This window comes from Belonocnema kinseyi, chromosome 1, assembly GCF_010883055.1.
Source record: "Belonocnema kinseyi isolate 2016_QV_RU_SX_M_011 chromosome 1, B_treatae_v1, whole genome shotgun sequence".
Taxonomy (NCBI): Eukaryota; Metazoa; Arthropoda; class Insecta; order Hymenoptera; family Cynipidae; genus Belonocnema; species Belonocnema kinseyi.
The window spans coordinates 70,945,742-70,963,548 of NC_046657.1; the positions used below are offsets into that span (position 1 = coordinate 70,945,742).

Sequence of the window (17,807 nt, forward strand, 5' to 3'; positions counted from 1 at the left end):
TCCTGTTTGGTAGAAAATTAATATTGTTGCTTTAATATTAATTTTTTAAACCGAATATTTACTTTTATCTAGTTAAATATACCATTATTTTAATTGAAAAATTCATCTCTTTTCTTAAAATTTAATTTTTTTTAATGAAGATCCAACTAATCCAATTGAATATTTTATAATTTTAAGTGGAAATTCGTCTCTTTATTTGAAAATTATTATTTTTTAACTGAAAATATAACTGTTCCATTTCTTATTAGAAATTTTTCTTTTTTACTTGAAAATTGATATACTTTTGTGAAAATTCTTCTTTTTAGGTCGAAAATACCATTACTTTGTTGGAAATGTTAACTAGTTTGTGCATTTTTTTTTCACTGAGAATTAAACCATACCATTTTTTTTAGTTGAAAATTCTGGTGCTTTGTTGAAAATTCATCCTTTTTGGTAGAAAATTATTGTTTTTTTTTTTTTTTTTTTTTTTTAAAACCATTATTAAATATCAAAGTAGATTAAAAATTATTTATACAATTTTAGGTTATGTTCGGGTTTTATACCGGAAATCGATATTTTTAATTAAAAAAATCATTGTATTTCAAAGATGAAATTAAAAAATATATATTTTTAGTTCGAATTTGCGTTTTTCACTGGAAATCACTATAGATTCAAAGGACATTAACATTTTTCGAACAATTTTGTATTATGTTAGTGTATTCCTCAGAAAATTCTTTTTTTTTTTTGTAATAAAATGTTTCAAAATGCCCGCGAATATTTAAACAATTTTAGAATCCTTAGAATTTATTAAAATCTATTGAAATTCCTTAGAATCTTTTAATATACCCTAAAGCATTTCAAATCGGAATTTTTATTTTTTAATACAATCTTTTAAAATACCGGAGAATATCTAAAGAGACCCGGCAATTTTTTTAATTCTTAGAAATCCTTAGAATTGATTGAAATCGGTTGAAAATTCTTTAGAATCGTTTAAAATACTTCAAATATTTTCAATCCGTTAAAATATTTTATCAGACGATTCACATTATCAAAATTGAAAGAAGATTTACAATTCTGAATCATTGTTTGTTATATTCGTATTTTTCTTCAAAAGTTGTTATTTTTAATTTTAAAAAAAACATTAAATTTTAAAGTAGATTAACAATTTTATACAATTTCAGGTTATGTTGCTTTTTTATACAGGAAGTTGATATTAAAAAAAAAACATTGGATTTCCAAGACGAAATTTTTTTTCGTTTGTGTGTTTTTTTTGATAATATTCTTTATTTTTTTCCAAAAAATGTCTACTAAAAGAAAACAAATTTTCAACAAAATTTTTACATAAAAAATATTTTAAAAAATTGAAAGTGAAACTTTTAGATATATATAAAATAAAAGAAAATTGGAAAATTCATCCCTTTTTCTTGAAATTTAATTTTTTAACTGTAAATCCAACTAATCCGGTTGAATATCTTATAATTTTAAGTGGAAATTCGTCTCTTTTGATAGAAAATTATGGTTTTTTTTAACTGAAAATTTAACTGTTCAATTTTTCGTTAAAAATGTATCTTTTTTACTTGAAAATTAATATATTTTTGTGAAAAGTCTTCTTTTATGTTTGAAAATTCTATCAATTTGTTGAAAAATTGAAATATTTTGTTAAAAATTAATATTTTTTACTGAAAATTTACCTTATTCTTCTTTTTTTAGAAGAAACTTACTGTACTTTGTTAAAAAGTCGTCTTTTTGGTAGAAATTTAATATTCTTGGTTGAATTTTAATTTTTTAAACAGTAAATTGAACTATTTAATTTTTGGTTGAAAATTGATCCTTTTTAGTTGAAAATTCATGTATTTTGGCGAAAGCTCGATCTTTTTGATTGGAACATTGATCTTCTGGATTGAAAATTCATATTTTTGTTTCAAAATTCAATTTTTTAAAAATTCATCCTTTTTGGCAGAAAATTAATATTGTTGGTTGAATATTAATTTTTTAAACGAAAGATTTACTTTATCCAGTTAAATATACCATCATTTTAATTGAAAAATTCATCACTTTTCTTGAAATTTAATTTTTGTAACTGAAAATTTACTTAATCCAGTTAATTATACCATTATTTTAGTTGAAAATTCATTTCATTTTTCACTCTTAAAATTCCATTTCGTTCAACTTTAGTTGAAAACTCATTTCTTTCTTTGAATTTTTTTTTTACGGAACATCAAAGTACTCAATTTTTGGTTAATGATGCATCTTTTTAAGTTGATATTTAATCAGTCCAAAAGAAGATTCATAATTTTAATTATAACTTCCATTGCAAATTTATATTTTTAATACAAAATTTATCTTTTATTTTTGAAAATGGCAGGGAAATATTTTCAAAGTCAGGAAATTGTTTCGATGAGGTGCTTAATTTTGGTTAATTGTACAAAAAAAATTAAAACACATTGCTTTTTTATTTGTAAAAGTAGTTTTATAATAATGGATTTAACTATTTTGTTGAAAAGTCATTTTTTCTTGTTGAAAATTTATTTATTTTTAATGAAAATTTAACAATTCAATTTTTGGTTGAAAATTTACCTTTTTTACTTGAGAATTCATGTATTTTAGTGAAAAATCGTTCTTTTTTTGTCGAAAATTGATCTTCTTTCATGAAAATTCATCATTTGTATTTAAAATTCAACTATTTCAGAAGAAAATTTATTATTTTAGTTGAAAAATCATCAATGTTGACCAATTTAGTTATTTTTTAAACTATTTTTTTTCATTTAATTCTTTCATTTGGAGATGCATGTGCTTTCTTAAAAAATTGTCCTTTTTAGCAGAGAATTATTCTTCTGGGTTGAAATTAAATTTTTATAACCGAAGATTTATTTATTCCAGATAATAAATATACCGTAATATTAGATGAAAATACAGCCCTTTCTTTGAAATTTAATTTGTTAACTGAAAATGTAACTAAATCAATTAAGTTTAAAAACAAATTTTTAAAATGAAGAATTACTTAATCCAGTTAAATATCCTATCATTTTAGTTAAAAATCCATTCCTTTCGTTGAAATTTAGTTGTTTAAAGAAAAATGGATCTATTCAAATTTTGGTTGAAAATGTATCTTTTTCATAGGAAAATAAATGTGTTTCGATAAAAATTCGACCTTTTTGGTCCAAAAATTAATCTTCTTTGTTGAAAATTCTTTTTTCGGTTCAAATGTTAACTATGCCAGTAGAGCATTTATAATTTTCATTGAATATTCATCACTTTGTTGGAAAATTGAACTGTTTTGTTAAAAATGTTTTGTTTTTTGGTTGAAACTTAATTTCTCTGCGAACGATTTTACTGATCAAGTTGAATTTTCATATCTTTAGTTAAAAATTGACCCCTTTGGCTGAAAATGATTAATTTTTTTAAATAAAAATTTAACTATTCAATTTTTGGTTAAAAATGCATCCATTTTTGGAGAATTTAACTATTTTGCTGAAAATTCGTTTCTTAGTTGAAAATTCTATTTGTATAAAAAATCATGTATTTTGTTGAATTTTTTTTTCTAAAAAAGGTAATTTTCTTGGTTGAAAATTAATTTTTTTTTAACTAAGGCTTTATTTAATCTAGTTAAATATACCATCATTTTAGTTGAAAATTTATCCCTTTCGTTGAAATTTATGAAAACACATTTTTGAAATTTGAAATTGAATTATTTTATTTTTGGTTGAAAATGTATCTTTTTCACTTGAAAAGGCATGTATTTTTATAAAAATTCGATTTTTTTTGTCCACAAATTAATTTTCTTTATTGAATCTTCTTTTTTTTTGTTTAAATTTCAACTATTCTAGTAGAAAATATATCATTTTAATTGAAAATTCATCGCCTCGTTGGAAAATTGAACTGTTTTGTAAAAAATATTCTGTTTTTTCTTTCGTTCGAAAATTAATTCTTTTACTAAAAATTTGAATACATCAGTTGAATTTACCTCTTTGGTTGAAAATTTTCAATATTTTTAACTAAAAATTTATCTTCCACTTTTGTTTGAAAATGGATGCTTTTTACTTAATCTTCTTGACTGAAAAATAATTTTTTAAAATAAGGACCTTTTTTGTCCAAAAATTATTTTTTTTTTGTTAAAACTGTGTTCTTTCAGTTTAAATTTTAACTATTCCAGCAGAAAATTTTTAATTTTAATTAAAAATTCAACCATTTTTTTTTGGTTTGTTAACAGTTAATTTTTTAATAAAAAATTTAACTCATTCAGTTGAATACTTCATATATTTTCTTGATAATTCGTATCTTTGTTTGAAAATTATTGATGTTTTTAACTAGAAATGTAACTATTAAATTTTTTGTTGAAAATTTGTCCTTTTTATTTGAAAATTGATTGATTTTCGTGATCATTCATATTTTTTGGCCGAAAATTCATCATCACTTTGTTGGAAAACTGAACTATGTTGTTGAAAATTCATTTTTTATTTGGAAATTCAACTATTTGGATGAAATGTATTCATGTATTTTTAGAATTTTTTTAAGTTCATTTTCTTGGTTCGAAATTAGTTTTATTTTTTATTAAGGACTAACTTAATCCATTTAAATATACCATCATTTAAATTGAAATTTCTTCATTTTTATTTTATTTTTTTACTTTAAAATGTATCTACTTTAATAAAAATTCGATCTTTTTTGTCCAAACTTTTTTTTGTGCTGAAACTGCTTTTTGCGGTTCAAATTTAGACTATTCCAGTAGAAAATTCATAAATTTTTTTGTTTGATAAAAACTATTTTTTTAAAATTAAAAATGTAACTTATCCAGTTGAATATTTCACATCTTTAGTTGAAAGTTTGCCTCCTTGTTTGAAAATTATTAATTTTCTGAACTAAAAGTTTAATTATTTAATTTTTGGTTGAAAATTTATCCTTTTTATTTGAAAATTGTTTGATTTTTGTGAAACTTCATCTTTTTTGACCGAAAATTCATCTCGTTGTTGAAAATTCGTCTGCTCAAACGTGTTTACCACACTTGTGCGATTTGGGATTTCGCATTTAAAAATTTTGATAACTCGTGCATCGTTATACAAAATGCAGCTTATAATATATATTTTTTCGAGTAAAAATTACTGAGAAATGCAATGATGACAAAAATGATTCAAACAAACAATTTTTAAGTAGTTAAAAAAAATTAAAAGGACTTTTTTGAAATGTCTTTTTTTTTTAAATTGTCATTTTTTTTATAATTTTCGAAGTTGTACTTTTGTTTTTTCAAGTTGAAGATAAAAGTACATATTTTCAAAAAAAATTACCAACCATACATTAAATAAAATATGAATATTTTTTATGGCTATCTGAAAATAAGGTATTTCTAAAGCAGAGCAAGATCAGTCAATACTTAATTTAGAAAGGAAAACACATTAAAAAATGTAATAATTAATTAATAATAATATTTTTAATTGTTTAAATATTAATACATGTAAAATATTATTTTAAAATATTGATGCAGAGCTAAAAGTAAGTTATTCTACACTTTATTCCGCAATATTTTCAATATCAAAGACAATAAATTCGTCCTGATCTCCTTCCGAATCGATGCCAGAATTTTCATCTTCATCAAAAGAAGCATCTAGTTTTTGCACACTCGCTCGGCAGCTGCGCAAATTACAACTAGAAGTTTTTACTAATTTTGTTTACTACAATTATTCATAATTTTTTACAATGATTCGAACTTAAGAGCCTCAAACTTTAAGAAAATTTCAATCGAAAAATCAAGAATTTAGAAAGTTAACGTAATTAACACGCAGGTATGATTTTTGGTAAATTTATATTAAAAATTAAAAATACTTTATAAAATTACTTACCTCTAGAGAAAATTTAGTCGAAAAAATGATTATCAGGCGAAATTAATTTTTTTCCGAAGCACCCACTTTAAAACCTAGGAAAGCACACTTGTGCAAATTTGCACTAAGCCCAAATTTCGAAGTGAACCTCACGAACAGTATGAGGCAAATGAAGCTCTCTTTATTTTCAGCTTCAAGTACTCGATCCAAAAAATAAAGGACCGCCAACCTGTAAGTGTGTCGACTGTCTGAAAAAAGCAAGTCTCGAAACGACACCGCAAAGCCCCAAAAAGTCAGTAGTACCTATTAAGAAAGCGCAAAAAGACACAACAAAAAAGAAAGACTCGTCGTCGAAGAAAAAGGAGAGTAAAGGAGAGGCTCATCGAAAAGGCTCTTCGAAAGAGATCTCCTCCTCCTCCTCCTCTTCTTCGTCTTCTTCTTCTTCCGAGCTGATAAAGACGACAAATTTCGAATCTAAGGAAATACCTTTGCTGGAAGCAAATGGCGACGGAAAAGAGCGTAAAAATTTGTTGTCCGCCCAAGGGCGGGAAAATTCGGAATGGAATTTGCACGAGAATACTGTGGCGGATTTGACGAATGTCTGGTTGGATCGACCGAATAATATGTGGACGGAAATGAAGGAACACATGATTGCGAAAATGACGGACCGAAATTGCCGATCGTCGAGTGAGCATTCGTCCAGAGACCGGGGGTATTCGTCCGAGCATTATGTGAGCAGTGGATCTTTTCCCTGCACGCCAGAAGGCTCCGATGTTGCCTGCAGCGATGGATTTTGCAATCACGAGGAAAATTGCAACAGGTCGCCGGACAAGCCAGGCTTATTCAATTCCAACACGCTTCGTATTAATAGATGTGAGGGGCCAACTCTCATGCAAATGCTGGAGGTAAATTACTTTTTTTAATATATAATTATATAATCAGAAAAAGGAGTTTCAACAAGAAAGTTGAATTTTTATGTCAAAAGTACGAATTTTTAAAAATAAACTGTTGAATTTTTGAGCTAAGAACAAATTTTTGACAGACAAAAATGGGAGTTTCAACCCAAAAATGTAAACATTTAAACGAAAAAGTTAATTTTTAACTAAAAACGATTAATTTTCAGCCAAAAATGGAATAGGTAAATTTTCAGTTGAGTTAATTATTTTTTAAGAAAAAGAAAAACAAATGAAAGTGTAATAAAATAGTTTAATCTTCAACTAAATTAAATTAATTTGTCACAGTAGTTGATTTTGTTATAAAATATCTAAATCTCCAACAGAACAGTTTAACTGAAATCGAATAAAAGAATTTTCAACCAAAAAGAATCATTTATATCAAGGAGATACATTTTTTATTTAAAATATACATATTTTATAATTGAGATATCAAATATAAAATTCTTCATCGTGGAATTCATATTTTTTTGGATGTAAAATAAAATATTACCATTTTCGTTTATACATCATGTTTTTTTTTTCTAATTGAAAATTCAACTAAAAAAGATGAATTTTCAGCCAAAAATGTAATAGATTAATTTTCATTTGAGGAAATTAATTTTCAACAATAAAAATACGAATTTTCAAGGAAATAGTTGAATCCTCAACCAAAATAGATTAATTTTTCACCAAAATGTTGTAAATTAACAAAAAAAGCTCCATTTTGTACAGAAATAAATTTTCAAAAGATAAAGAACAATTCATTACAAACTGTTGAATTTCCATCTCGAAAATATGAATTTTCAATACAAAAATATGAAATTTTCACCCAAAAAGTCGAATTTTCAACAATAAATTAAAATTTTTAAACTAAATAGACGAGTTTTCAACAAAACATTTGAATTTTTATTCCAAAAATACGAGATTTGAGAAAACAGTTGCATTTTTTCGGAAAGAATCAATTTTCTACAAAAACGCTACATTTCAACCAAAAAATATGACTTTTAAACAAAAAAGTTAGCTTTTAACTGAACACAATTAATTTTTAGCCAAAAATGGAATAGTTAAAATTTCAGTTAAGAAAAATAATTTTCGACCAAAAAAAAAAACCAAAGTCTAAGAAAATAGTTCAATCGTCAAATAAAATGAATTAATTTGTCACCGACAAGTTTTATTTTTAATTAAAAAAGATCAAATTTTTTTGTAGATCAATTTTTAAAAAATTGAAATTTCTGCCAAAAAATATCAATTATAACAAAAAAGTTAATTTTTAACTGAAAATGACTAATTTTCATGCAAAAATGAAATGGTTAAAATTATAGTTGAGAAAATTAATTCTCGACCAAAAAAACCGTAATTCCAACAACTTGGATAAATCTTCAATTCAAATATTTAATATATTTGAAAATTCTATAGAGATTAATTTAAAAAAGAGTAATTTTTTTCAATTGAAATTTCAACCCAAAAATATGAGTTTTCAAAATAAAGTCAATTTTCAACTGATAACTATCAATTTTTGGACAAAAATGACATACTTAAATTTTCAGTTAAAAAAATTAATTTTTCAGAGCAATTTTTTATGTTTAACCCAAAAAGATCAAATTTCTATGAGATGAACTTAAGAAAAGAGACATTTTTCTAACAAAAAATTGAAATTTCGATCCAAAAATATGATTTTTAAACATAAAAAAAGTTGATTTATAACTAAAAATTACTAATTTTCAGGCATAAGTATAATAGATAAATTTTCAACAGTAGTACAGAGATAAATTCAGGGGGTCTCAAATCATGGACGAAGTTTTAACTAACTGTTGAATTTTTGGGCCAAGAAGACAAATCTTCTACAAACAATTGAATTTTCAATTTGCAAATATGAGTTATCAACGAAAAAGCTAATTTTTAACTAAAAAATATCAATTTTCAGAAAAAAATTATTTAATTTCGTTCAATCTTGAACCAAAATAGATTAATTTTCCATTAAATTGTTGTAATTTTTGCCAAAAAACTCAAAATTCTGCAGAGATATCTTAAAAAAAAAGAATTCTCTACAAAACTGGTGAATTTTTAAATAAAAAAAATTAATTTTCAATGATAAATATAAGGAAATTTGTATCGGTTTCTGTTAATTCAATTAGAATTTAGGCGAAAAAACGAGAAAATGGGAAGTTTTTTGAAAACAGAGGAAAAAAGAGGAATTCATTTAAAAAGGGGGAACAGAGATGAATTAAGGAAGGAATCTAAAGTCTGAAATTTCCTGACTTTATAAATAAAAAGAAAACATAAATTCTTGCCAAAAAATGTAACTGATGATAATTCTACCAAGAAAAATATAAATTGAACCAAAAAATTGTTCAATTTTCAACAAAAGCGATGAATTTTCAACTAAAATTATGCAATTTCTACGATAAATTTGAATTTTTAACAAACTGCCTGCATTTTTATCGAAATAAGATAAATTTTTATAGAAATCGGTATAGTTATATTTACAGTTTTAAAATTTATTTTTAACAACAACAAAAAACAAGTTTTATAATAATATAGTTAAATTCTCAACTAAAGAAATTAATTTTGAACCAAAAATATCAATTTTTAAAAAACTATGTGAATTAAAAAAAAATTAGTAAATTTTTCAACCAAAGAAATGAATTTTCAACGAAGAAGATAAAATTGCAACAAAGAAGATTAATTATCTCCAAAAATGATTAATTTTTAACCAGACTTTGGGAAATTTCAAAATTATACAGATGTTATTTCAAAAGGTTAATTTTAAGTTGATAAGAATTGAAAATAATTAAAATCTTGAGAAGATTCTGAAAAATTTAAAACGAAATGTACATTTTTTATGATTTAGAACAAAAAATGAGAAGCATTTTAAGAAGTTTTGAAGGGTTTAGGAGAACAATAAAATTGTCTCAAGATTTCAAAGTATTTCGAAAAATAAACTGGCATTCTTGAAGGCAAATTTTATTGTCTTTACAAATTTTTAAGACATTTAGAACATTCAGATATATTAAAAAGATTTTTAAAAAATTTTGAATCTGATAATTATTAAAATTTTGAGAAAAATGAATTCGGAAAGGTTTTTAGAAAATCAAACAATATTCTCTAGATTATTAGGAAAACTTAAAGTTATTTTCTGGAAGATTCCAGAACATTTTTTTTATTTTGCAAAATTTAAAAAAAAATGGTAGTTAAAAAAATTTTCAAGTTTGAAAAAATGAATTAGATTACACATCATTTTGGAAAACGTTTGACAAAGTTTGAGAGATATTCAAAAGTTTTGAAACGATTCAAAAATAAATAAAATTTGTTAATTTTTTTTTCTAAATTTTGTAAAGTTTCACGAAAATGAAAGATATTTTTTCAGGTTCCTAGGAACTTTAAAAAGATTTTAGAAGATTTCAAAAATTGTGAAAATTAAAAAAAGAAGAGTTTTCCTTATATTCGTGTGAAAGTTTTAAATAATTTGTTATTTTGAACAATGAAGCATAAGAGAAATTTGAAAAAGGTTTTTATACTTAACAAACGTTTTTCTACAATTTCTAAAAATATTTCAGAAGATTTTAGAGAAAAATTTTTCAATTTATAAAAATTGAAAATTAAAAACGAACAAAAATCGGGTAAATTCAAGAATATTTAGTAGAACTGAAAATAATTTTGAATGTTTTCAAGAGAATAAATAAATTTTCTTAAAATTGCTGGGATCATTTAGAAGATAGTAAGGTAATTTTTTTAATTTGGAGACTGGAATTTTTCATAATATTTTGTAAAATCCTATATAATAAAACAAGTTTTTTTTTTAATTTTCTAGAATCTTTTCTAATAGCCTTGAAATATTAAAAAAGTTTCTACATTTTCTCAAAAATCTTAGGAAAATTATATTTCCATAGATTTGAAAACAACATAATATTACTTATTTTCTTGTTCTCAATTCGCAGAATTAACATTAATTAACATTGATTTATTATAATACTGCGAAAAATAATTTTCCATTCATTTAAGTGGCAAAGATCAATTTTTAAAAACTACGTGAATTAAAAAAAAAAAAATAGAGAAGTTTTCAACCAAATTAATTTTTAACAAAAAAATTTAATTTTATCAAAATAAGTGAATTTTCAACAACAAAAATTTTTCATTTTTACCCAGAAAGATAAAATTTAAAACAAGAAGATTCAATTTCAACCAAAAACATAATTTCCTACCAAAAGTGGCAATATAAAAAAAATTAGCTCTTCATTGCTATATTTAAAAGTTTTTGAATATCCGGGCCTAATACAAAATAACAAAACAATTCTAAATTTCGGAAATTAAAATACTTGTCGCGAATTTAATAATTCGCTTACTTCAAAAGCCGATGAATTTTAATTTTGGATATTTTGAAATTTGAGATTTTATTTTTTGTTAATTAAAAATCTTGTCGTTATTTGAAATTTGGAAAATTTTATAATTCGATAGTAATATATATTTTCGGCATTGTTTTTTTTTGCATTCATTTGTGTATTCGTTACTTATTTTTTTATTATTCTTTATAATTTCTGAATATCCATGTAATTTTTAAACACTTGAATTATGTCAATTTTGCCGCTTTTTACTATAATAAACAAAATAATACGTAAGTAAATAAATCTCATTTACTACTTGACTCAACACTAAGAAGAAAAAATGATTTTAAAGTGCTTTTCATATTTATTTTGTAATTTTTATTCAATTTTCCTATGGTTACTGCATAATTTGTATTCTGTATTTATAAAAATTGTCGAACCAATTTTGTCATCCTCATTTTCAGGATTCAAATTCTGAAGATGAGGGAACGGAAAGTTACATTCCGATGGAGGAAGTAATAGAATTCCAATCGAAAAAGAGCCAGATACTCGAAAAAAGACAGGAACTTCGTGAGAGACTGAAAAGCAGTTTTGAAATGATGTGCCACCATTTAAATCCGTTCATTCCTCACTGATTTGTATCAGGGAATACAATCAGGTTAGCTTTTATGAAGAGATAAATTTTACCTTTCGTACCCAATTCTGTTATAGATCTAGGATCTTTACTTTTTTGCGACCAATTGTTCTTTGTACACAGTCGAGCTGAAAGCACGACATTAATTATTAAGGTTATCATCGTTGTAATGATATAGTCACTTTATTGATCATTGAAAATTTAATATCAAAATAAATGTTGCATTCCAATGTAAATTAAACTCCCTTTTTTCTGATATTATTAGTTTCTTCATTCTATCTACATTTTATTCGAAATAGACATTTATACTTTTATTATATACCTTTTTAGAACAAGTTCTTTTTTCCCTAACTCCCCCCCCCCCCCCCCCCCCCCAACAACAACAACGACGACAAAGTCAGGAAAATAAAATTGGAGAAAAAGAACTTTTGGGTTTTTTTTTCACTAAGCGAGATTACTTTTTTATCCAATAGGACGAATTTTTAATAAAATGGTTAATTTTTTTAACAAATAGTGGCATTTTTAACCCAGAAAGATGAATTTTCAATTAAGAAGATTAATTTTCTAGCAAATAGACGAATTTTTGAAAAAAGTTTTACAGCTAGAAACCCGAATGTTGATGAGTTTTCAACCAAGTTGTTAAATTTTCAATTAACAAATTAAGTAAAAAAAAAGATTGGTCAAATATTCTTAACAAAATAGATGAATTTTCTAAGTAGTTAAATTTTCAAATAAATAGTTTAATTCTTAACCAAATATTTGTAAATGCCACCAAAAAGATGAATTTTCAAACCAAAAATATATTTTTTTTCACAAAACAATTGAATTTTCAACCCGAAAATATGATTTTTTTCCGAAAAAGGTTATTTTTAAGCAAGCAGTTTAATTTTCGTCAAAACAGTAGAATTTTAAACCCGGAGAGATGAATTAGAAAATAAAGTTTCCGTCAAAAAAGACGAATTTTTAACAAAAAAGTTAAATCCTCAACAAAAATATTAATTTTTAACAAAAAAAAAAATATTAATTTTCTACCCAAAAAGATTAATAAAAATGAATAAGTACTTTTTTTCCCAAAAAGATGAATTTTCATATACGAAATTTAACCTTCTACCGAAAAATACGAAATTTTAAGACAATACAAGAATTTTTAATGATAAAGTTGCATTTTCTACCAAAAAAGCGTAAGTTTGCAACGAAAAGGGAAGAATTTTCAAACAAAAAATATGTATTTTCTTTAAAACAATTGAATTTTCAACACAAAAATATGATTTTTTCAACAAAAAATTTATTTTCAAGCTAAACAGACGAATTTTCTACAAAACAGTTAAATTTCTAACCCGGAGAGATGAATTAGAAAATTAATTTTATGTCGAAAAAGACGAATTTTTAACAAAATACCTGGATTTTCTATTAAGTAGTTAAATTTACAAATAAATAGTTGAATTTTCATTTAAAGAAAGAGGAAATTAAAACATATCAAAATTGTGAACCAAAGACTTGAATTTCCGACTAAAAAAGATTAAATTTTTACGAAAAGTGATGAATTTTTAAACAAAGACGACGAATTTTCTACAAAAAACGGAACTTTAAATAAAAAAAAAAGATTTTTTAACAAAAAAGTTAATTTTCAACTAAATAATTTAATTTTCTAACAAATTGTCGAATTTTTATGCAGAAAAGAGGAATTTTCAAACAATTAGTTAAATTTTTATCCAAAAAAAGACACAATTTAAACATAATTCCAGAATTTTCAAATAACCAAAATTTAAATTTTTACGAAAACAAATGAATTTTCCAACACAAAATATGTACTTTCTCCATTTAATTGAATATTCTACCTGAAAATATGAATTCTTAAAGAAAAAGGTACTTTTGAACAAAATGGTTGTTTTTCTACCAAATTCTTGACTTTTTAAGTCGAAAAAATGAATTAAAAAATTAAGTTGCTGGCAAAATACAAATTTTTAACAAAATAGTTGAAGCCTCAACCAAAACGATGAATTTTGAATAAACAAAAAAAAAACGTTTTTTCTACCAAAAAAAAATTTAATTTTCAACCCAAAATTTAGATGTTTTAACAAGAAAGTTGATTTTTTATCAAATTGTTGGATTTTCATATAGAAAAAGTTAATTTTCAACCAAAAATGAATACTTAAATTTTAAATTAAAAAAATTAATTCTGAACCAAAAAATTAATTTTTTAACAAACTATTAAAATTCTCAACCAAAGAGATGAATTATCTAAACCAAAAGACGTATTTTCTACCGAAAATTAAATTTTTAAACCAAAAATATGATTCTTTAACAAAAAAGTTAATTTTTAACCATATAGTTTAATTTTCTACGAATGTTGACATTTTCAACCCAAAAAGATGATTCGGAAAATTAATTTCTGCCAAAATGGCAAATTTTTTACCAAACTAATTATTTAACAAAAAAAAATTGCATTTCAAAACAAAAATGTTTAATTTTTAACCATGATAATTAATTTTCTACCAACAAAGACGAATCTCAACAAAATACAACAAATATCGTTACGAAAATTACATTTTCAATTCAAAAGTTTAATTTTCAATTAACTAATTTTTCTTTTAAAAAAAGATTTTTAACAAAACAGTTCAATTTTTAAAAGAAAAGATAAATTCTCAACAAAAAAATGTAACTGGTGATAATTCGAGCATGAAAGATATGAATTTAAACAAAAAATGGCTAAATTTTCAACAAAAGCGATGAATTTTCAACTAAAATTATGAAATTTCCACGATAAAAGTAGAATTTTTACAAACCGGAGGAATTTTAACTAGAAAATATACATTTTTAACAGAAAAGTTTAGTTATATTTTTAGTTATAAAATTAATTGTTAACAATAAAAATGAATTTGCCATAAAACAGTTAATTTTCAACAAAAGAAATAAGTTTTGAACCAAAAAGATCAATTTTTAAAAACTACGTGAATTAAAAAAAATAGTTTTCAACCAAACAAATTGATTTCTAACCAAAAAGATAAAATCTTAACAAAATAAGTGAATTTTGAAAAACAAAATTTTTTAATTTTTAACCAGAAAAATCAAATTTTAAACAAGAAGATTCAATTTCAACGAAAAACATAATTTTCTACCAAAAGCGATGCACTTTTAACAAAATACATGAATTTTCTACAAAATATTTGGACTCAAAAAAAAATGAATTCTCAAAGAAAAATGTAAATGATAATCTTTCAAGCAGACAAGACTGTAATTTAAATAAAAAACATTTGTATTCAATAAAATCGATGAATTTTCTACCATAAAAGGCGAATATTTAATAAACTGCATGCAGTTTTAACTAAAAAAGATAAATTTTTAGCAAAAACTGATATAGTTATATTTTCAGTAATAAAATTAATTGTAAAATGAAAGTTAAAAGCAAGTTTTCAACCAAAAAACTTAATTTTTAACGAAAAAGATGAATTTTTAACAAAATACGTTAAAGATTCAACCAAACAAATTAATTCACAACCAAAAAGATGATTTTTTAACAAAATAAGTGAATTTCCAAAAAAAGTTTAACTTTTAACCAGAAAGATAAAATTTAAAACAAGAAGATTCAATTTCAACCAAAAACATGAATTTTCTACAAAAAGCGATGCACTTCTAAAAAATACATGAATTATCAACAAACTAATTGAATTAAAAAAAAAGAAGGAAATCTTAACAAAAAATGTAACTGATGATAATTCAACCAAGAAAGATATGAATTTAAACAAAAAAATGATTAAATTTTTAACAAAAAGGATGAATATTTAACGACAAAAGTCGAAATTATAACAAAATGCATGAATTTTGAACCAAAAAGATCAATTTCAAAACAATAGGAAAATTTTAAAAAAATATATATGTTACGTTTTCGACCAAAAAAATTCAATTTTAACCAAAAAGATGAATTTTCAATAAAAATGATTAATTTTCTATAGAAAAAGATAACTTTTTCTGAAAATGCGTGAATTTTCAACAAAAAAAGTTAAATATTTAACCAGAAAAAAATGTCAAACAAAAAGATTCAATTTGAACTAAGAAGATTAATTTTCTACCAAAAACGATGCACTTTTAACAAATTACATGAATTTTCCATATGAAGAACCGAATTTTAAACAAAATATTTGGATAGGTAAAAATTTTCTAAAAAAGCGATGAATTTTCTACTATAAAAGTCGAATTTTTCAAAAATGCATCAAATTTTTAACTGAAAAATATAAATTGTAAACAAAAACTGATATAGTTATATTTTTAGTTATCAAATTAATTTCTAAACAAGAACAAAAAATTCGATTTTTGCACGAAAATGTGAAATTTTAAACTAAAGAAATGAATTTTTAACAAAAATGAACAATTTTTAAAAGAAGATAAAATTTCAAAACAAGAAGGTTTAATATTCTACAAAAAAAAGATGAATTTTTAACAAAATACGTAAATTTGCTTTAAAAAAAAGTTAAATTTTAAAGAATTTAAAAACCTAAAGAAATCAATTTTTAACCAGAAAGATAAAATTTCAAACAAATAGATTCAATTTTAAACTAGAAGATTAATTTTCTACCAAAAACGATGCACTTTTAACAAACAAGTTAAATTTTCAGTAAAAAGAAACAAATTTTTCCACCTGATATTTGAATTTTTAAACAAAAAAAAAAGATTAATTATCAGAGAAAAATGTAATTGATGATATTTCCACCAAGCATAATTGTATTTAAAATAAAAAACAGTTGTATTCAATAAAAAATACAAATTTTCAATAAAAAAGCTCAAAAAGTTCAAAAAATATATATATTTTTTTTACAAAATAGTCACTAAAATTGGTAACGTAGTTTATGAACAGCCACTTAAGTAAAACTTACAAATATTTACCAAGGGAGTGCCAGGCATTGTTTTTTTTAATTAATAATTTTTCTAAATTTCATGGTCCCCATATAAAATTCCAAATATTTACTTACATTTAAAAAACATTCAAATCTAATTAGAAAAACAATATTCCGTTGATATTATAATTTAAAAACACGAATAAGCATACCAAGAAAAATTAATAGCATGCATATAAAATCAACTTTGTTGAAAAAAATTCTTTAAAAAAAGTATAATATAAAAAGAATTAAAGCAGGAATTAAATACTCAAACATTTTATTAAATAAAATGCGAAGAAAAAAAACGGTATGCAGAAGGAATCGAACCCGCAACCCTCCCTCTACGAACCCGGGTCAAATCCGGTCCTAGAAATTTCACAATTTTACTTTGGAACTCCCCTTTTTATTATAAAATTATCAGTCTTTTTATCAGTTAATCTATTCTCTATATTCTGCGAAACAAAGACACGCATTTGTGCCTCCGAATCCGAAGGCATTTTTCAAAGCAACTCTCCTCTTCGTCGTTTTCCATTCTTTTTTCACCTGTGGCACCAAATTCAGATCAGTCTCGATATTCAAATTTTGGAGATTAATAGTTGGAGGAATGACGCCTTCCTTTAGCGCCAAAATTGTGAAGGCCGATTCGAGATTTCCGGCAGCTCCCAAGAGATGGCCGTGAGCGCCTTTCGTACTCGAGACGAAGACATTTTTACTCTGCTCCCCAAAGAGCGACTGAATCGCCTTCAATTCTATCGAATCACCAAGAGGCGTCGAGGTTGCGTGGGCATTTACAAAGGTGATTTCGGATGTGTCAATCCCGGCGTCTTTTAACGCTCTGTCCATCGCTAAAATAGCTCCTGTTCCATCCTCACTCGGTGCTGTTAAATGTGCCGCGTCTCCTGAAAGGAGAGTCGTTTAAAAATGCATTGGAAAGATTTTATTTTCTATTTTTTTTTTATTTTTATGGGGAATGCCCAGAAATTTGTTCGAATCCACATAAGAAAAAAAAGACGTTTTTTTGTCAATCTTTTTCAGAATTCTCAATATTATCTCAATCGAGTTGAAACTAGAGTTCTTAAATTCCCGAGAATGTGCCAAAATTGAGGAGAATTTAAAAGAATTAAAGAGAATTGAAGAATTTATGATTTTTAAGGGCATGTGACACAGCTAAATACCTATATTACCGACCACAGTTTTTCAGTTGACTGAATGTTTTTTTTGAACCTAAGAACTTTTTTTGTAAATAAAAT

The 17,807-nt window shown here is 24.1% G+C and overlaps 2 protein-coding genes across 2 annotated transcripts in view; one reads left to right on the top strand and one right to left on the bottom strand.

The window, feature by feature from the left end:
* The window catches only part of LOC117167858 (gametogenetin-binding protein 2-like), a 48,232-nt gene extending 36,295 nt beyond the window's left edge, over positions 1 to 11,937 (top strand). The window contains exons 8-9 of the mRNA XM_033353072.1: positions 5,984 to 6,697; positions 11,514 to 11,937. Of these exons, the coding sequence (XP_033208963.1) occupies positions 5,984 to 6,697; positions 11,514 to 11,684 (885 nt within the window). The 3' untranslated portion in view covers positions 11,685 to 11,937. The remainder of the gene's footprint in view (positions 1 to 5,983; positions 6,698 to 11,513) is intronic.
* Positions 11,938 to 16,792: 4,855 nt separating this feature from the next.
* The window catches only part of LOC117174832 (3-oxoacyl-[acyl-carrier-protein] synthase, mitochondrial), a 28,228-nt gene continuing 27,213 nt past the window's right edge, over positions 16,793 to 17,807 (bottom strand). The window contains exon 4 of the mRNA XM_033364217.1: positions 16,793 to 17,456. Coding sequence (XP_033220108.1) covers positions 16,996 to 17,456 — 461 coding nt within the window. The 3' untranslated portion in view covers positions 16,793 to 16,995. The remainder of the gene's footprint in view (positions 17,457 to 17,807) is intronic.